Genomic DNA, 20,884 nt, shown 5'->3' with positions numbered 1-20,884 from the left:
ACCTCGAAATGGTTCAAAGAACTAAAACTGTAAAACTCTCTGAGGAAAACATCAGCATAAATCTTCATGACCTTGGGTTAGGCAATTGTTTTAGATATGACACAAAACGCGTAAGCAACAAAAGGAAAAATAGGTAAACTGGACTTCATCAAAGGTTAAAAACTTTTGTTCTTCAAAAGACACCATTGAGAAAGTGAAAAGACCACCCAAAGAATGGGAGATAATATTTGTATCATATATCTGTAAGAGACCTTTATCTAGAATATATAACGGACTCTTAACATGTCAATAATTAAAAAGACAACCTAATTATTTAAGTGGGCAAAGGATCTGACTAGATGTCACTAAATATAATACAAAAATGGCCGACAAACACATGAAAGATGCTCAACATCATTAGTCATTAAGGAAATGTAAATCAAAACCACAGTGAGATACTATTTCATACCCACTAGGATGGCTCTAATTTTTTTTTAAAGGAAGATAACAAATGATGAAGATGTGGAGAAATTGAAACCCTCATAAGTTGCTGGTGGGAATGTAAAATGGTACAGCCACTATGGAAAACAGTTTGACAGTTCCTAAAAAAATTAACCATAAAATTACCATATGACCCAGCACTTCCACTCCTAGGTATATACCCAAAAGGATTGAAACCAAATATTCAAACAAATACTTGTACGTGAATGAACATAGCAACAATATTCATAATGGCCAAAACATGGAAACAATCTAAATGTCCATCATGGTAGATAGATGGTAGAAAAAAAGGAATAAAGTACTGTAAAAAGGAATGAAGTACCGATACATGCCACAGTGTAGACGAACCTCAAAGATACCATGCTGAGGGAAAGAAGGCAGATACAAAAGAACACATTGTATGATTCCATGTATATGAAACATCCAAAATACATAAATCTGTAGAGAGAGAAAGCACATTAGTGGTTGCCAGAGTTCGGGGGAAGGGGGAAATGTTGAGTGACTGCTTAATGGGCTTGAGATTTCTTTTTAGGGTGTTGAAAAGTCTTGGAACTAGATAGAGGTGATGGTTGCACAATAAAGTGAATGTACTAAATGCCACTGAATTGTATACTTCAAAATGGTTAATTTTATGTCATGTGAATTTCACCTCAATTAAAAAAAATTTTTTTAATATATAGTAACCATGAAATAAAAAAATATTGATAAATTGGACTTGGTCAAAACTGAAAATTTTCTATTCTATAAAAGACATCAGTAAGAAGATTAAAAGGCAAGCCATGGAATGGGAGAAAATATTTGTATTACATACAGTTGATCCTTGAACCACAGGGGTTTGAATTGCGCACGTCCACTTATATGTGGATATTTTTCGATAGTAAACACCACAGAACTACGTGGGTGGTTCATGGTTGGTTGAACCTGAGGATGTGGAGAAATAGAGGATACAGGGGCCGACTATGAGTTATGCATGGATTAACCCTGGTGTTGTTCAAGGGTCAACTGTGTATCTAACAAAGGATTTGTATCCAGAATACATAAATCTATTCAATATGAAAAAATTTTTTAATTTTGCAAAGAAACAGACACTTCTCAAAAGATTTACAGTAGCACATAAAAATATACGTAGTATCATTAGTCATGTGGGCGGAGAATGCAACTTAAACATCAGTGCAATCCCAGTTCACAAGACTGACAATACCTAATACTGGCAGAGATGTGAAGGAGCTGGAACTCTCATAAATTGTCAGTGGGATATAAACCACTTTGGAAATCAGTTTGTCAGTTTTATATTCCTATCCTATGACTCAGCAATTTTACTCCTAGGTATTTAGCTAAGAGAAATGAAAACATGTTCATAACAAGACTTGTATAAGAATGTTGGTAGCCAATTTTATTCATAATAATCCAGAAACAGCCCTTGTGTCCATCAACAGGAGAATAGATAAGCAAAGTGTGGTATATTCAAACAATGGAATATGACTTGGTAATGAAAAGAAACAGACCTATCAGTGATGGGATGGGAGGGTGATGGACTGCAAAGAGGTATGAGGGAACTTTCTAGAATGTTCTCTATCTTGATTGGAGTGTTGGGTACTCAGGGTATACATTTGTCAAAACTCATCTAACTATACACTTAAATTCTCAACAGAGTTGACTTTTTTTACGTATATAAAGGGGCAGCAAACTTCATAGTTCAGGACTCCTCTGACCTAGGGGTTATGTGGGCTTTATGCGGGCTGCAAGACCCCACACTTCAGGTGAGACAGCAGGGAAATCACATCCTTGCACTCGCATCTGTAAGTCAAGAGGAAAAACAACATGGGACAGAATACAAGTCATCCTTAATCATCCATCTTAACCATTCTCTAATGTGGACCAGACACTGTGGTCCAGTGTAGCTCAACTGTGAAGGCAGAATTGGACATAGTTCTAGTGGTATCCATGGGTTTGATTACTCTTGGTAGTACAATCCAACTTCCTAACAGCAGAAAGGAGTTTTGCAGCTCTTGGCAGACTGGATTGGAGAAGGATGGCCAAGAATTATCAGCTGTTGTCTCCCGAAAGGGTAGACTTTGTTCATAAGAAAAAGAAGATCTGTGTTAGCCCTTGTGGGGAGGATAAGGGATGGTTGGTGCTATATTTTAGAGCAGGGCTCAGCAAACTGACCCACAGGCCAAATCCAGCCTTTGTTCTGTTTTTGTACATTCTATGAACCAAGAATGTTCTTCATATTTTTAAAGGGTTATGAACAACAAACAAAGCAACAAACAAAGCTAGATAATGTTCGACAGAGACCATACATGGTCTGCAAAGCCTAAAATATTTACTGCCGTTTACAGAAAAAGTTGGCCCCTACTAATCACAATCCTGAGGGTAGGTAGGAGTACGATCACCTGGCTTTGGGTAGATTAGCAGGAAAAGGAAATCTAAATTATATTTCTGCCAGATGAAGTAGACTGGTGGTATTTTTCTCTCATGGACTGTAATTGTGCAAAAGGCAGAGCCTCTGATAAGTTGTTGGCCTGGGTTTTTCCATTGTGTTTTCCTAAACCCCAGCCATAACGGAGAAGTTTAAATGCCCCATTGGCCCTGATGTCAGTCCCTCTACCAAGAATGCCCTCTCTCTTTCATCTGGTTTCTGTCTAAACCCACCTCCTCGATGGGGCAGAATCAGTCACTCCCTTCTCTGGGTATCATAGCACTCAGTTCATACCACCAGGCTAACACGTAGATCTTTTTACATGTCTGTCCCCCTCTGGACTATGAGCTCCTTGGGTAGATTTTAACATTTTTGCTGCCACTGGTCCTGGCATCCAGATATGTGCTCCTTAAATGTTTATTGAACTGAATCCAGCCACTGGTATCCCTTGATATACAGGAGCCTGGGTTGAATAGAGACCAGAGATAGCTATTTAGGATCAGGCTGGGGTAACAAGTGGAGGCAAGTTCTCTAGAGCTGATGTATCTGAATTTCATTTTCAGCGAACTGAACAGAGGGATATAAGGAAAGCAAAGTTGAAAGAAAAGGAGGAGCAGAATCAGAATGAGGCTTTACTCCAGGCCATCATGGTGAGTTCTCAAACTTTAGGCCCTTCTGGTCTTGTGAAATCCACTAATCCTGAAGCCTGTTGGGAACGTTTCTGGGAATGCTTCACCTGAATTAGTTGTACATTTTCTTTCTGCTTTTGGTGAAGCAGTGTGACAAGTCAGACCTTCTGAGTTCAGTCAGCTCTCTCACTTGCATGCATGTATTGGTTTCAGGTAACATATACTGAATTTAGTAGCTTTCGGTTAAGCATTTTCTAATCTTCACAATAGCCTTCTGGGGTAGCTCTTCTTGCTCCTGTTTTTGCTAGATGAGCACATAGTCTCAGGGATATGAAGAAACCTCACACAGCCGATATGTGTCAGAGCCAGGTCCTTGCTCTCAGCCCCTGTGTTATACTGCATCCTGAGAAAGTGAATTTTTAGGATGTAGCTCTTCTAACTATAACAACAACACAAAATTCTAACTCCCCTTCCCTCTCTTTACTGCATTTTAAATGAATGTCGTCTGATCCAAATCTTGCTTTCACAAGTCACTTTGAGCCTTGGCTGCTCAGGGGAGGTAATACTGGCTATGAGATTGTGGGGTAGGTTCTTGGTTAGGTTCTTGGTTTCATTCTTTGCCGAGTTAAATTATGTGCCTATTTAAATTACTTGTTGACTTTGAGAACGTCACAGTTCTAAGATGCACTCCACTCGTTCCTCCGCACAACAAAGAATCTGTTAACACATTAACAGATTAAACAGAAGGGAATACTCCAGAGGAATTTGGTCATTTTCTAAACTGTAGAATATTGGAATGCCCAGACATTTGCATGCAGACCTATTTTGGTTCTCTCCTTTAACTGTGCATCTCAAACTTCAGTGTACTTAAGAATTAATCTCAAGAGTAATATAAACAAAGCCGTATATACTACATTTTAGTGACTTAAAGCAGAGGTCAGCAAGCTGCAGCCAGTGGCTTACAGCCCTGCCTGTTTGTGTATGTCTTACCAATGGCTGTTTTCACACTACAGTGGCAGAGTTGAGTAATATCAACAGAGACCATTTGGCCCACAAAACCTAAAATATTTCTTATCCGACCCTTTAAGGGAAAGTTTGCCAACCCCTGATTTAGGAGATACCATCAAGGTAATTTTGATTACATATCATTTTCCTCTTGTGTGCTAGCCTTAGGAGCCTCCACACAACATACATAAGAGGTGACTGTACTATTCAGACCTTTGATTTATCCTTGTTTCTATGAGACAATCAAGATTAAGTCAATGTATGCATTATTTTTATTATCCCATGTCCTAGCTAAATGGAAACGTTTGCCATGTTCGTACATGCCTCTCTCTGCATCTTTTCTGTACCTTTGCACATGCTGTTCCTTGGCTGTTACTTGGGGTAGAATGCCCTTCCCACTCCCCTGCCCCCCAACTTTTCTGCTTTTCAAAGTCATTGTTCAAGGCCTAGCATCCCCCAGTCCCCTCCAGACCCCAGGCTGAATTAATTATTCACGGTCTGCAGTTCCACAGCTTTACTTCTTACCTTATGTTGTACTTATTACCATGTCTAGCTCATGTCTAGCATGCTAGACAGAGTCTAGCATGTGGTAGGTGCCCAGTAAAGGTGAGTTAAACAAGTCTCAGGGATAATAAAGACGAATCATGTGTAGAGCTGGCTCTCAGGGAGCTCGCAGTGTTATGGTTTCCTTGTTTTAGTGAAATGAGTTTGCATCCTTCCACACATAAGGTGTGTTGTGTTTTCTTTTTTTAACCCAGGCTAGGAACATCAGGCTAGTGTCTGAAGCTGCTGGAGAGGATGAAGATTCAGCCTCAGAAGGTCTCGGTGAGCTCATCCTGAACGGGCTCACTTCTGAGAACCTCTACGGAGCCAGGCTGAGTGTAGATGATGGGGGAAGACTGAGCTGGCCTGTGCTCTTTCTGTACCCAGAGTATGCCCAGTCAGACTTCATCTCTGCTTTTCACGAGGACTCCAGGTACTTCCTTCCCCAGGAGCCCTTTGCTATGCTTGCGTGCTCTTCCCTGCTGTCTCCGCAGGATGGACAGGTGGATTTTTAGTTGTGGAGGAAAGAGAATAGTTTTAGAGGGTTTTACACAGTCTGGTTGGTATAACCTCTCTATTCCATAGCTGATTTCTCCTTTTACTAAGTAGCTTTGCAGTGACAGACCACAGTACAGTGTTTGTCAAGCGCTGGTACTTGTCTCGTGAGAGATGAAATCATTGGAGGTAGTACCTGCATAGAACTGAAGGGTATATTTATTAGAAAACGTATGTCTGGCGATTTTAACATGTGATTTCATAGGGTTAATGCTTAGAATGTGGCTGAATATAAGAATGTTGTTAATCCTGAGTCAGTTTAAAGAGAATTACTATGTCATAATAGGACAAGTGATACACACATTTTGGACACTGCTGTCAAAATAGATTAAGCCTGCATTTCATGATTTATATACATTCTTGATATCTCTGTGAATTGGTGTCCAGGGCATGGGATGTAGGAAAACATATTATGAGTTATTGATACCCAGAAATACATGTTATATCTCCTTAGATTTATTGATCATCTAATGGTGATGTTTGGTGAAACGCCCTCTTGGGATTTAGAGCAAAAATACTGCCCTGATAATTTAGAGGTAAGAGAAGTTTTATTTTGTTCCTCTGTGGGAATTGGGGTGGGGAGGAACAGGGAGTGCAGTGAGGTTTCACTGCTTTTTTAAAAAAAAATCGTGGTAAAATATAAAAAACATAAAATTTACCATTTTAACCATTTTAAGTGCACAGTTCAATAGTGTTAAGTACATTCACATTGTTGTACAACCATCACCACCATCTGTCTCCGTTTTCATCATCTTAAACTGAAACTCCATGCCCATTAATCAATAACTCCCTATTTTCCCTTCCCCTCAGCCCATAGCATCTACCCTGCTACTTTCTGTCTCTGAATTTCTCTCTCATATAAGTGGAATCAGACAGTATTTATCCTTTTGTATCTGGCTTATTTCACTTGGTATAATGTCTTTAAGATTCATCATGTTGAGCATGGGTCAGAATCTTATTCTTTTTCAAGGCTGAATAACATTCCATTGTTGCAACTTAAAAAAAAAATAATCACAACTTTACAGAACAAAGAATTTATCTTCTAACTGTTTGAGAGTAAGATGCCAACTGATGCCCCGTCACTCCTGAATACTTAAGTGTCTATTTCCTGCAAAAAGGACATTTTCTTTCATGATTCCAGTCAATCATCAAAATCAGGAAATTATCTTTAACACACTCTTACCAGCTAATCCTCAGACTCCATCAGTTTTCACAAATTCAAATTTTCCCCCAGTAATGTTTTTTTTTGGCACACACTACTAATTTTTTAAAAAATTTCTTTTAATTGAAGTATAGTTGATTTACTGTATTGTGTTAGTTTCAGGTGTACAGCAGTGATTCAATTATATTTTTTCAGATTATTTTCCATTATAGGTTATTTTAAGATATTGAATATAGTTCCATGTGCTGTACAGTAAATCTTTGTTGCTTATCTATTTTATGTATAGTAGTTTGTATCTGTTAATCCCATACTCCGAATTTATCCTCCCCACCCCCCACTTTGGTAACCATAAGACGGTTTTCTGTGTCTGTGAGTCTCTTTCTATTTTGTATGTAGATTTATTTGTATTAATTTTAGATACACATAATGATATCATATACTATTTGCCTTTGTCTGACTTACTTCATTAAGTATAATATTCTCTAGGTCCATCCATGTTACTGCAAAAGGCAATATTTTATTCTTTTTAATGGCTGAGTAATACTCCATTGTGTATATATACCACATCTTCTTAAGCCAGTCATCTGTTAATGGGCACTTGGGTTGTTTCCAATCTTGGCTATTATAAATAGTGCTGCTGTGAACATTGGTGTGCATGTATCTTTTCGAGTTAGAGTTTTCTCTGAACATATGCCCAGGAGTGGGATTGTTGGATCATATGGTAACTCTATTTTTAGTTTTTTAAGGAACCTCCATACTGTTTTCCATAGTGGCTGCACCAATTTACATTCCCACCAACAGTGTAGAAGGGTTCCCTTTTCTCCACACCCTTTCCAGCATTTATTATTTGTAGACTTTTTTTTTTTTGCGGTACACGGGCCTCGCACTGTTGTGGCATCTCCCGTTGCGCAGCACAGGCTCCGGACGCGCAGGGTCAGCGGCCATGGATCACGGGCCCAGCCGCTCCGCGGAATGTGGGATCTTCCTGGACCGGGGCACGAACCCGCGTCCCCTGCATTGGCAGGTGGACTCTCAACCACTGCGCCACCAGGGAAGCCCTATTTGTAGACTTTTTAATGATGGCCATTCTGACTGAGGTGTGGTGATACCTCATTGTGGTTTTTGATTTGCATTTCTTTAATACTTAACGATGTTGAGCATCTTTTCATGTCCCTGTTGGCCATCTGTATGTCTTCTTTGGAGAAATGTCTATTTGGGTCTTCTGCCTGTTTTTGATTGGGTTTGATACTGAGTTGTATGAGCTGTTTGTATGTTTTGGATATTAACCCCTTGTCAGTTGCATCATTTGCAGATATTTTCTCCCATTCTATAGGTTGTCTTTTCATTTTGTTGATGGTTTCCTTTGCTGTGAAAAAGCTTTTAAGTTTGACTAGGTCCCATTTGTTTATTTTCGGTTTTATATTTTGGCCTTGGGAGACTTAAGAAAATATTGCTACGATTTGTGTCAGATAATGTTTTGCCTGTGTTCTCTTCTAGGAGTTTTATGGTGTCATGTTTTATATTTAGATCTGAAAACCATTTTGGGTTTATTTTTGTATGTGATGTGAGGGAATGTTCTAATTTCATTGGTTTACATGTAGCTGTCCAGCTTTCCTCGACACTATTTGCTGAAGAAACTGTCTTCTCCATTGTATATTCTTGCATCCTTTGTCGTAGATTAATTGACTGTAGGTGTGTGGGTTTATTTCTGAACTCTCTGTTCTGTTCCATTAAGCTCTATGTCTGTTTTTGTGCCAGTACAATGCTGTTTTTATTTATTTATTTATTTATTTATTTATTTTGCGGTACGCGGGCCTCTCACTGTTGTGGCCTCTCCTGTTGCGGAGCACAGGCTCCGGACGCGCAGGCTCAGCGGCCATGGCTCACGGGCCCAGCCGCTTCGCGGCATGTGGGATCCTCCCGGACCGGGGCACGAACCCGTGTCCCTGCATCGGCAGGCGGACTCTCAACCACTGCGCCACCAGGGAAGCCCACGATGCTGTTTTAGGTGTTGTTTTGTTTTGTTTATTTTTGGCTGTGTTGGGTCTTCATTGCTGTGCACAGGCATTCTCTAGCTGTGTTGAGCGGGGGCTACTCTTCCTTGCAGTGCGTGGGCTTCTCATTGCAGTGGCTTCTCTTGTTGCGGAGCATGGGCTCTAGGTGCACAGCCTTCAGTAGTTGTGGCACACGGGCTCAGTAGTTGTGGCTCACAGGCTCTAGAGTGCAGGCTCAGTAGTTGTGGTGCACGGGCTTAGTTGCTCTGCGGCATGTGGGATCTTCCCGGACCAGGGCTTGAACCCTTGTCCCCTGCATTGGCAGGCAGATTCTTTTTTGTTTTTAATTTTTAAAATTTTTTATTTATTTATTTTTGGCTACGTTGGGTCTTTGTTGCTGCACGTGGGGTTTCTCTAGTTGTGGCGAGCGAGGCTATTCTTTGTTGCAGTGCATGGGCTTCTCATTGCAGTGGCTTCTCTTGTTGCAGAGATCAGGCTCTAGGCATGCAGGCTTCAGTAGTTGTGGCACGCAGGCTCAGTAGTTGTGGCACATGGGCTTAGTTGCTCCATGGCATGTGGGATCTTCCTGGACCAGGGCTCGAACCCGTGTCCCTTGCATTGGCAGGTGGATTCTTAAACCTCTGTGCCACCAGGGAAGTCCCAAACAGGCAGATTCTTAGCCACTGCACCACCAGGGAAGTCCAGCATGCTGTTTTGATTACTGTAGCTCTGTGACATAGACTGAAATCTGGAAGGGTTACTCCTCCAGCTTTCTTCTTTTTCCTCAGAATTGCTTTGGCAATTCTTAGTCTTTTGTGATTCCATATAAATTTTAGGATTATTCTGGTTCTGTGAAAAATGTCATGGGTACTTTTTTTTAGCACTTTATATACATATATATATATATATTTGGTTGCACCAGGTCTTAGTTGCAGCAGGCGGGCTCCTTAGTTGTGGCTTACCGGCTCCTTAGTTGCGGCTTGTGGGCTTCTTAGTTGTGGCACGTGAACTGTTAGTTGCACTATGCATGTGGGATCTAGTTCCCTGACCAGGGTTTGAACCTGGGCTGCCTGCATTGAGAGCACAGAGTCTTAACCACTGAGCCACCAGGGAAGTCCCAGTCATAGGTATTTTGATAGGGATTGCATTAAATGAGTAGATTGCTTTTGGTAGCATGGACATTTTAACAATATTCTTTCAATCCAAGAGCATGGAATATATTTCCATTTCTTTGAATCTTCAATTTCCTTTATCAGTGTTTTATAGTTTTCAGCATATTGGTCTTTCATCTCCTTGCTTATGTTTATTCCTAGGTGTTTTATTTTATTTTTTGATGTGATTTTAAATGGGATTTTTTTAAACTTATATTTCATTGTTAGTGTAAAGAAATGCAACAGATTTTTGTATATTAATCTTGTATCCTGCTACGTTGCTGAATTCATTTATTCTAATAGTTTTTGTGTGGAGACTTTAGGGTTCTCTATATAGAGTATCATGTCATTTGCAAGTAGTGACAGTTTTACCTCTTCCCTTCCAATTTGGATACCTTTTCTTTCTTTTTCTTATCTGATTGCTGTGGCTAAGACTTCCAATACTATGTTGAATAGAAGTGGTGAGAGTGGGCATCCTTGTCTTATTCCAAAATTTAGTGGGAAGGCTTTCAGCTTTTCACCATTGAGTATTACATTGGCTGTGAGTTTGTCATAAATGGCTTTTATCATGTTGAGATATGTTCCCTCTATACCTACTTTGGTGAGTAGGTATAGAGGGAACATTATCATGAATGGGTGTTGAATTTTGTTAAATGCTTTTCTGGTGTCTATTGAGATGATCACATGGTTTTTGTCTTCCTTTTGTTAGTGTGGTATATCACATTGATTTGCGAACGTTGAACCATCCTTGTGGCCCTGGAATGAATCCAACTTGATCATGGTGTATGATCCTTTTTATGTGTTGTTGGATTTAGTTTGCTAATATTTTGTAGAGGATTTTTGCATCTGTATTCATCAAAGATACTGGACTGTAATTTTCTTGTAGTCTTTGTCTGGTTTTGGTATCATGGTGATGGTGGCTTCATAGAATGAATTTGGGAGTTTTCCCTCCTCTTCAAGTTTTCGAAATAGTTTGAGAAGGATAGGTGTAAGTTCTTTGTTTGTTTGGTAGAATTTGCTAATGAGGCTGTCTGGTCCTAGACTTGTGTTTGCAGAGAGATTTTTAAATTAACATTCTATTTCATTTCTAGTGATTGGTCTGTTCAAATTATGTTTCTTCTTGACTCAGTTTTGGCAGGCTGTATGTTTCTAGGAACTTGTTCATTTCACCTAGGTTGTCCGATTTGTTGGCATATAACTGTTCATAGTAAACTCTTATGATTTTTTGTATTTCTGTGGTATCAGTTGTTATTTCTCCTCTTTCATTTCTCATTTTGTTTAATTAGGTCCTTTCTTTTCTTGTTGAGCCTGGCTAGAAGTATGCTGATTTTGTTTATCTTTTCAAAAGCCAGCTCTTGCTTTTATTGCTCTTTACTATTTTTTTTTTTTTTTTTTTTTACCGTACGCGGGCCTCTCACTGTTGTGACCTCTCCCATTGCGGAGCACAGGCTCCAGACGCGCAGGCTCAGCAGCCATGGCTCACGGCCCAGCCGCTCCGCGGCATGTGGGATCCTCCCGGACCGGGGCACGAACCCGCGTCCCCTGCATCGGCAGGCGGACTCTCAACCACTGCGCCACCAGGGAAGCCCCCAAATACATTTTTGATCCTCTTTTCTCTCTCTCCTCCTTCTGGAACTTCTATTATGTGTAGGTTGGCACGCTTTATATTAGCCCATAGATCTCATATGTTGCTTTCATTTTTTTTTTTCTTGTTTGTCTTTCTGTCTGCTGTTCTGATTGGATAGTTTCCATTATTCTCTCTTCCAGATCACTTATTTGTTCTTCTGTGTCATTTAGTCTGTTATCCATTACTTCTAGATCAGGTTTTATCTCGGCAATTGAATTGTCTAATTTTGATTGGTTCGTCTTTATAGTTTCTAGTTCCTTTTTACAGTGATCTGCATTTCTATCGATAATCTTCCTTAATTCCTTTAGCATTTTTTTTTTTTTTTTTTTTTGGGGTTTTTAGGGTTTTCCCTTTTTTTTCCCCTCCCCTTTTGGGGCACAGGCTCCGGACGCACAGGCTCAGTGGCCATAGCTCATGGGCCCAGCCGCTCCGTGGCATGTGGGATCTTCCCGGACTGGGGCACGAACCCGTGTCCCCTGCATCGGCAGGCGGACTCTCAAACCACTGCGCCACCAGGGAAGCCCCTCCTTTAGCATTTTTATTACTTCCTTTTTGAACTTGGGGTCTTATAGACTGGTGAGGTCTGTTTCATTATTTGTTCTTTCAGGGGATTTCTCCTGTTCTTTTAATTGGGAGTGGTTCCTCTGGTTTTTCATTTTACTTACTTTCACTGTTTCTATGAATTTAGGAAAACACTTATCTGTTGTGGTCTTAAAAAGGCATTTTTATGTAGGAGTGTCCCTGTGTAGACTGTGTGTCCAATATTTTTGGTGTGAGGGCTGGTTTTGGAATGGATGCCTGCCACGTCTTTCATCAGCGTGTGCTGGCTGTTATCCCCTTGATAGGGAGTGTGATTGGTGTTGCGGTGTCCAGAGCCTGTGTTGGATGTGAGGTGGGGCCTCCTCTTTGCTCCATGGCCTGTCAGGGGCGGGGTCTGCTCCTCCGTTGTTGGAATAGAAGCCATGACGGTCAGGTTCAGGCTTTGTTGCCTTTGAGTGTGTGCCCTGCCCCAAAGGAGGTGGTTGCTGAAGCAGGTGAGGCCCGTGTACTCACAGAGGACTTGTGCTCTACCTGGTTAAGCATCCATGATTCACTCAGAAGCAGCCCAAGGTCACGTCCCTTTCTCCATTTTGTTCGTCCCAGATCTAGTGCAAGGCTGTGGTGTGGAGTAGGCTGGAGTGGGGGTCAGGGCATTGTGGTTGCAGGAATTGAGGTGGCCGTGCTGCCACCTGGGACCTGGGGTTGCCTCTGTGGCAGAGCTCTCCCGGCACCTGGCCACTCCAGATCTGATGCTAAGGTGCAGTGTGGAGTGGGCAGAACTAGGGTGCTCCCACCGGGAAACCGTCACTGCATACTCCCACCCAGGGCCTGCCTGACTGCCCAAGATTCAGCGCCTAGCCACTGTGTGTTCTTGTGGCACTGCTCGGTGTGCGCACTGACAATGTCTGCTGCAGCTAGACTTGCTACTGCTGTTCCGATGCTGACATTGGGTTTTGCAGCTACCCCAAATCACATCTCAGGCCTTCCAGGCTGTCTCTGTAGCTAGATTGAGTCCTCTCCCAGGATCTGCCTGCCTGAGATTCAGTGCTTAGCCGCTGTGTGTTCTTGCGGTGCTGCTTGGTGTGTGCACTGACGGTGTCTGCTTGGTTTGGCCCGCCCCCCTGGTGCGTACACTGACAGTGGTCTCCATCGTTGTGCTCAGATCACACCCCAAGCACCCTGGTCTGTCTCTGCGCAGCTAGACCGAATCTTTGCCGTGATCTTACACCAGGCTGTGGTGTGGAGTGAGTGTGGCTGAGGCACTGACCCCTTTGGATTGGGAAGTGCAGCGAGGCAGCAGCCTCAAGTGCAGGTCTCTCTCCACCCTGATTGTTAGCAAGCCAGCACATGCGCATTCCTCTCGAGTAGAGTCTAGGCTTCTCTAGCCCCTCTGTCTGTCAGCAGATTTCCCAGCAGTCAAGGGGGCTTCCCAGGGTGAGGATCCATCCATGTGGACCTTCTCTTCCTTACAGAGCACTCCCAGGGGTGCCAGTCCCAACCTGATGCTTTTTTTTTCCTCTGTCCTGTCTAATCACATGGAGATCTTTCTTGCAGCTTTGGTTGTATAGGAGATCTTCTGCCAGTTTCCAGTTAGTTTTCTGTGAGAATTGTTCCACATGTAGATGTATTTTTGATGTTTGTGGGGGGAGGTGAGCTCCACGTCCTCCTGTTCCACCATCTTGATCCCCCTCTGCCTATCCCCAGCGGTGTTCTTTATAGCAAAAGGAATCCCACATTGTATTGTATCTAGTGCTCATGTCCCTTTAGTCTCCTTCAGCCTATGGAAGACTTTCTCAGTCTTCCGTCAGCTTCCTTGATCTTACCACTTTTTTTTTTTTTTTTTGCGGTACGCGGGCCTCTCACTGCTGTGGCCTCTCCCATTGCGGAGCACAGACTCCGGACGCGCAGGCTCAGCGGCCATGGCTCACGGGCCCAGCCGCCCCGTGGCATGTGGGATCTTCCTGGACCGGGGCACGAACCCGTGTCCCCTGCGTCGGCAGGCGGACTCTCAACCACTGCGCCACCAGGGAAGCCTGATCTTACCACTTTTGAAGATTACAAACCAGTTATTTTGTGGAAAGTCCATCAGTGTGTTTCCTTGTGACCATGACCTGGATTATGTATATTTGACTGGAATATCACAGAAGCAATGCTGTATTCTTGTTGCATCCCATCAGGTGCACATAATTTCAAATGTCCCATTACTGATGGTGTTCACCTTAGTCCCCTGATTGAGGTAGGGGTTTGCCAATCTTCTCTGCTGTAAAGTTACTCTTTTCCCCTTTGTAATTAGTATTTTATAGGGAGGTACTTCAAAATGATACAGATATCTTATTCATCAAACCATCAACATAATCATTTATATCAGTGGATTTATGGTTTCTTACTTTATTCATTGAGTTATAATCTATGATTGTGGTTATGTTATGCTCAGATTTTCTCAGATTTGGTCAGTGGGAATGCCTTCAAATTTGCTTCTGTGTCCTTTTGACTTGTGTCCATTTTTAGAGCACTTCTTGCTTTCTGTCACAAGATGTTCAAGGCTCAAATTGTGCTTTCCTTGCCTTAGCTCTAGAATCAGCCATTTTTCCCAAGGAGGGCCTGGCTCTTTTTGGTGGAAAATGATACTTAGAAGTCAAGCAGTAGGTATATTCATGAGTACAGGGGTGAGGGGACGGAGGGTGCTCACTGCTCCAATGCTGTGTATGTGTGTGTATGAGCTCTCACTGGTATCTCCAGTTCTAATCCAACACTATCTCTTTCTATATTTTTAACAGTAACTTCTATTATTCTTAATATATTTATTTGTTTGATTAATCCCCCTGTATTTAATCCCCCTCCTGTCACCACCAGTGTCCCCTCTCCCTCGGGGAACCTTCCTCACCTCACTTGGATTCCTGACTCCCCCCCATCAGGCTGCTGCCCCAGCACAGTGCCCTCCTCATCCTACATGCACTCTGTCACCCCACGCTGCTTAACCACCCTGCATGAATCTTTTCCTCATCCTGCGTGGGTCCTCACTCCCCTCAGCAGGCCACCTCCTGCCATGAGTGGCTGCCCTGCTCACCCTGCTTAGCTGGCCAGTCCGCAATGAGGATGCCTATCTCCACTGGCCAGTCTCTGATACCCCCCACCCCCCAGCATCCCTCCTATGCAGATGTCTTCCTCAACCTACTTGGGCTTTGACACCTGCACAGGGCTGTCCCCTGTGTGGACATCTCTCTTCCCCTGCTCTGGGCCACTAGTGCTTTCTTTTCCCACACCTACTGTCTGTTGCACAGAATTGTTAGGGAAGGGAAGGCTCATAGGCCTGGACTTTCAGTCTTGGCTCCTCTGTTTACTAGCTGGGTTTAGTCAGTAAGTTATTTCCCCTCTGTGAGCCTTGGTTCTGTCTTTGGAAAATGGAGCCAGTAATATCTTTCTTAGTGTCGTGGGAGAGGACTGAGTGCTTTATACTCCACGACTCTATAAGGGAGGCATTCAGCTAATAACAGTTGCATGTCTTTAATGTTTCCCCAGACTTGGCCTCAACATGCCTAGTGCTGCTGAAGCCCTTTATTTGTATCTGACTCCTGCCCCCCTGTTCATCCTGCAGGTCTACTTTGAGGATGACGACAGGTCAGAACTGTACCAGGTGCCTCCCAAGAGCACCCTGCTGCAGGTGCTGCAGCACCCCAGGTGAGTCACCTTCACGGGGCTGTGTAGACCAAGAAGGACGCTCAGGTACCATCCCAGGGATACAGCCAGGTTCTCGTTCCACCACTGAGTGTTTGCCTTGTACTCCTCTCCCTTCTGCCCTGGATACAAAACTGTGTGAGACAGCGACCACAGAGACTGTCCTGGACCATCGGCCAAACAGGTTTCAGTGTGATGACTCAACCCATTGCACTGCAGCCATGACGTCCTCAGGGAGAGGTCAGTGGGGCTGGTTGAGAAAGAAGAAGCTGCCTGGCTTTTGTACCAAAAACAGCTGGGATGGCCCTCCTATTCCTGATTGTGCCTGTGTCCCCTGATATCGTCACATGGAAAGAGCATTGGCTCTTGAAGTCAGACACCGTCATTTAGTGGCTCTTTGGCTCTGAGCACGTACTGCCTCCCTGGGGCTGTTTCCTCATCTCTAAAATGGGGATAATAGCTGTTGCCTGCATGTTTCTCAGGTATTTGAGAGAGCAGGAGTCACAGAGCTCTGATGGACTAGGGGGCAGTCTTGCTGTGAGAGGGCAGCTTTGTTAGTCGCAGCGGCAGCCGGCTGGATTTGGCAGTTGTCTCTTTCTTCAGCTTTGGGATGTTCCTGGACTATAAGGGAGTGCCCTCAGGAGCTTTGTAAGGTGACTCTTGGGCTACTTTTCCCTAAGCTTGGAGCGAAGCAAATGTCTTGCATCTACGCTAAAAGAGCTAGGGCAATGAGGGTGGTTGGGCGTGGTAGGAAATGAGGCTGGAGGACCAGGTTAGGGCCGTGCGCAGCAGCCTTGAATGCCCTAAGGAGCACGAACTCTATCCTGATGGTGGCGTATGGAGCCCCAGTGGGTGTTCAGGTAAAATTTACCAAGGAATGAATGTTCAGAGCTTGTGTACTCTTCGGTGGTGAAGCCTGAAGTAGAGGGTGGATTGGAGAGAAGTGTAGGAGGCACGCTGGGATGGGAGCTGGTGGTGTGCTGACTGACTCGGTGTGGGTGTCCAGCTGGCCCTGATGCTTCTGCTGCGGCCTGGCAGGCAGGCGGTGAAGGTTTCTTCAGATACGATCCATGGCTTCTCTTGGCAGCACTTTTTTCTGGCCCTAAGTCTCCCTTCTAGTTTATAGACAAATTTTTAGCTGTTCATTTTCTCAGTTGTTAGATTACCCAGAATTCTTTAAAGGCCCAAGGTCTACTCTACCCTGTCTTCCAGAAAATGGGGGAGAAATCTAAACAGAAAGCAGACTGATTTGTGGAGGAAAACCAGTTTCATGCTTCTCAGAAAGTGTAAATGCATTGGAAATGATTATTTTTTTAATGACTAACATAGGCAGGAGGCTTAGCACGGGTGACTGGCAACTTCAGACCCTGAACTGGGTGCTGGGCCAAGCTACAGGCTCCTGTGTCCATACCCAACTCCATGGGGTGCTGCTAACACCCCTGGACCCGGGAGGCTAAGGCCTTGCCTAGCCTGCCCACTCCATTGCTTTATGCCCAACAGCTGCAAACGCTCTAGTGACCCGCACCTCCTGGCTTTTGCTCCCCCATGCCCCGTCTCTACCCCTTTTTCAGTTAACGCAAGCTGAGACATGGCAGCTTCCCGGAAGCCTTTCCTGATTCCCCTTTCCCATAGAGGGAATCACGTCCCTTGGGCTAACACCATACCTCACAGATGCTTCTACAGTTGTGCCTTGCTGTCATTATTTATCTCCCTCCCCCCAGAGAGGGATGGTGAATTTTGTTTTTTGTTTAATGTGTGCTTTCAGCAAGGGGCCTGGCTTACCCTGGGCACTCACTGTTGAATGAAGGACTGAAAGCGTGTTCCTGTTTTATTTCACGTTTAGCCATAGACATACATGATGCTATAGGACTTGCCCAAAGGTTCTCACTAGGTTCTAAGGGAGAGAGGGTCATGCTAATTTGCAGACTTATAAACAACCAAACAAATAAATATGCTGAACTTGCATTTTAATGTTGACTCATATCTAAAGGTTCACCTTGACTTGTTGGGAAGGTCCATGGATGATTAAGATTGCAATTCAATTAACCCCTCTCTTTTATTGTGTTCACTGCAGGTACTTTGTAAAAGCCCTGACACCAGCATTTTTGGTCTGTGTAGGATCCTCTGCTTTCTGCAGGAATTATCTCCGGGGGAGAAAGGTGCGCCAGGTAAAGTGACCGGGCCGTGCTGTGAGAGCCAGGCCCCCTGGACCTCCTCCCCCGTCCTGCTCCTCAGCCTGGGGTCTAGCACACTTGAATCAGCAGGACCTGCTCCTAGAATCCAGCGGTTTATTTCTGTCACCCTGGGGACGGGCCTTCCCTGCATTGTGGTTGGGAAGGAGCTGCCGACTTCCTGAACTGCAGCCTCTCTGGTCAGAGTGCTGAGCTCCAGCTGGTCTTCACTCATCTCTCTTGGTACAAAACTCCGTGCCTTGGTCATGACATCCTTGGACTCACTGTGAGCTGTGTTACCCACCAGCCTCCATCTCTGACCTGAGGAACTCACTGGTCTGTGGACGCTGACTCACAATCCAGTGACGTGGTTCTGAACCTTTGTGGAGTCAGAGGCCTTAGAGAAGCTGTGGCTCACACTGCAGACATACACAAACCATGCGTGTAATTGTAAGGTATCAGAGGTGAGAGACTCGGGCCTCCCGTGACTTCACGAGCACAGACGGCTGCTCTGTGGGGACGCTGTAAATCCCTTGGGGTGAGATGGGGCCAGGAAAGCCAGGTCCTGTTTCTGTATCTATAAAGACCTACAAACTGGGGTCCTCCAGAACCCCTAAAATGTTTGTCACTTTTCCTGATCTTTGCAGTATGGAGAACTGTGACATACTTGGACAGTATGTCACAGTTTTTACATTTCAGAATTTTATGCCTTTTAAACTGGGAAATCTTTTTGTGTGTTGAGTCACTGTCATACGTTGTATTTTTGTCTGCAGCTTTTTGCTTCCTGCTTCCTAGAGGATTTTATATACCCTTACCTTGCGTTGCCCACCCCGTCCCCCAGCGAAGAGTGTACTTCCCTGCTTCTGATGCAAAGGGATGTGGACATGTCCAGACCGAGCTTACAGAGCATCATGTGGTAGGCTTTTGCTCTTTTCCCTCTGCCGTGGGAACATATTTCCCAGAGAGGGGCTGTTCCTTTAGCCTGGGTGTCAGATGCTAAGACACATGGAGCAGAGCTGAAGCAGCTGGCCTGCAGCCATTGACTGTAACATGAATGAGAAATAAATGTTTGTTGTAGTAATAAGCACTGAGATTTGGGGGTTGTTTGTTACTATAGCAAAGCTAACTAATACATCATTAAACTGAAACCAGCTGCTGTACTTAAGATCGACTAATTTGGGGTTTTGTGCTGTGCCTGCCTTTGTCTTTGAAGTGCATTTTGCTGTGGAATATTTACAAAGGACCAGGCAGCTTTCTTCCAGGTGCAGGTCCCTGCCTGTGGCTTGTGGCCAGAGGGCCGAAGCCCAGCCTCCATCCTAAGCCTGGCTTAGGCCACAGTGAGGCCATCCTCTCTCACTTTCCAGCAGGACTCCATGCTTTGTGTAAGAGGCTGACATTCAGCTAGCAGCACCCCCAGCAGGCACTGCAGGGCTCCCTGCAGGAGCCACCACACTCTCATGGGGCAGAGCAGGTTCCAGGGTGCCGCCCTACTCACCTGTGACGTAGACTGGTTACCGTGCCGCCTTCTGGACACTGAGGCTGGGGTGAGATGCCAGATGAGAGCAAATTGTACGGTCACAAGTATACGCACCTTGAGAACGATCCCTATGTGACCATCATCCCCGTCACCCAGCCCTTTCGTAAGACTCCCGGCAGTCAAGTCCTCAGTCGTTTCTGCTCCACCTTCTCTTCAGTCCCTGCCCCGGCTCCAGCTGGGGTGGGACACAGGCAGAAAGGGGAGAAAAGGGACTTAGGATGGCGAGCTGTGAGACCAGAGGTAGGATCCTGGTGCTGCTGACTTGCTGTGACTGTGAGTGAGGGACGGCCACGTGGAGAATGGTCCCTGTTCCCCCCTCACAGGCATGTCTGAGGCCCTGCTGTGCAGGTACCATGTGCAAAGTGCTCAATGCAGTGCCTGGCACATAATTACTAATAACCAAGTCTTAACTCAGTGAAACTATACGCAGGGGCACATCCATACACACCTGTAGCACTTAGACCAGTGATTCTCAACCAGAGGCAGCTTTGCATCCTGGGGGGACATTTGCCAATATCTAGAGACATTTTTGGTTGTCACAACTTGGTGGAATGCTAGTGGGTGGAGGCCAGGGACGCTGCTAAACATCCTACAGTGCACAGGACAGCCCTCACAGCAAAGATATCTGGCCCAAATTGTCACTAGTGCTTAATTAGAGAAAGGCTGCACTAAACCTTCCAGAAGGTAAGCTCTCAGTGGGCAGGGGCCAGATGAGGGGCTGGTCTGACTGCCCAGGCCTGACATACAGTGGGAACTCAGTGAGTGTGTGCCGATGAGTGGATGGAAGAATGAAGGAACTAATGAATGAAAAGAAATTAGCCAGAGTCCTGTCCCAAGGCCCCACTGGCATACACACAAGCACTAGTAAAGGCATTCCCAAGCTCACACCCAATGTGGCCACCTTACACCTCTTCCAGGAAGGCTCCTGACCTCCCAGTCCGTGGCTGTGCCTCCTCTGACTTCTGCCATCCTCTAAGGGTCACCAGGCGAGTGAACCCAGTTCGGACTTAGGAGTGACCTACAGAAGTTAGGATGAGAACCTGGCTGGCGTGAGGAGCAGGGGGCCCCGTGAGCCCCACCTGCCTGGCGTGTGTGCCCACACCCCCTTCCAGAGCACAAGGCCTCACCCAGCCTTGCCCCACTGCAGTGGCTATGATGGTGGGCAGCGGAGCCCAGCTGAGCACAGCCAGGAGTGTGGGGGAAGGGCCCTAGGCACTCCCCTTCCTCAGCAGCGGAGCCTGCAGGGGTTGGGGGACAGGTGGCCCTCATGTGATGCGGATGCGTGCAGTGGGACCTGTGGGCCTGGCCTTCACCTGCTGCCTCCCCGGCCACCTGCCTATGCCTGGGATTCCAGCAGAGCCTAATCAGAGCTCCCCACAAGTTCTTAACCCCT

The 20,884-nt window shown here is 44.9% G+C and overlaps 1 protein-coding gene across 2 annotated transcripts in view; it reads left to right on the top strand.

Moving 5' to 3' along the window:
- Positions 1–19,114, top strand: part of TTC4 (tetratricopeptide repeat domain 4) — a 39,187-nt gene extending 20,073 nt beyond the window's left edge. Inside the window, exons 6-10 of one of the 2 annotated variants that reach the window (XM_027108420.1) lie at positions 3,466–3,552; positions 5,295–5,512; positions 6,089–6,170; positions 15,704–15,786; positions 17,858–19,114. In XM_027108420.1, the coding sequence (XP_026964221.1) occupies positions 3,466–3,552; positions 5,295–5,512; positions 6,089–6,170; positions 15,704–15,786; positions 17,858–17,960 (573 nt within the window). In that variant the 3' untranslated portion in view covers positions 17,961–19,114. The remainder of the gene's footprint in view (positions 1–3,465; positions 3,553–5,294; positions 5,513–6,088; positions 6,171–15,703; positions 15,787–17,857) is intronic. The other variant, XM_027108421.1, reaches the window with a different exon arrangement.
- The last annotated feature ends 1,770 nt before the right edge of the window (positions 19,115–20,884 follow it).

Source organism: Aethalodelphis obliquidens, unplaced genomic scaffold (assembly GCF_003676395.1).
Source record: "Aethalodelphis obliquidens isolate GAN/ISIS:26980383/991018 unplaced genomic scaffold, ASM367639v1 scaffold9, whole genome shotgun sequence".
In the NCBI taxonomy this organism is placed as follows: Eukaryota; Metazoa; Chordata; class Mammalia; order Artiodactyla; family Delphinidae; genus Aethalodelphis; species Aethalodelphis obliquidens.
This window is presented reverse-complemented; position numbering and strand designations above follow the sequence as displayed.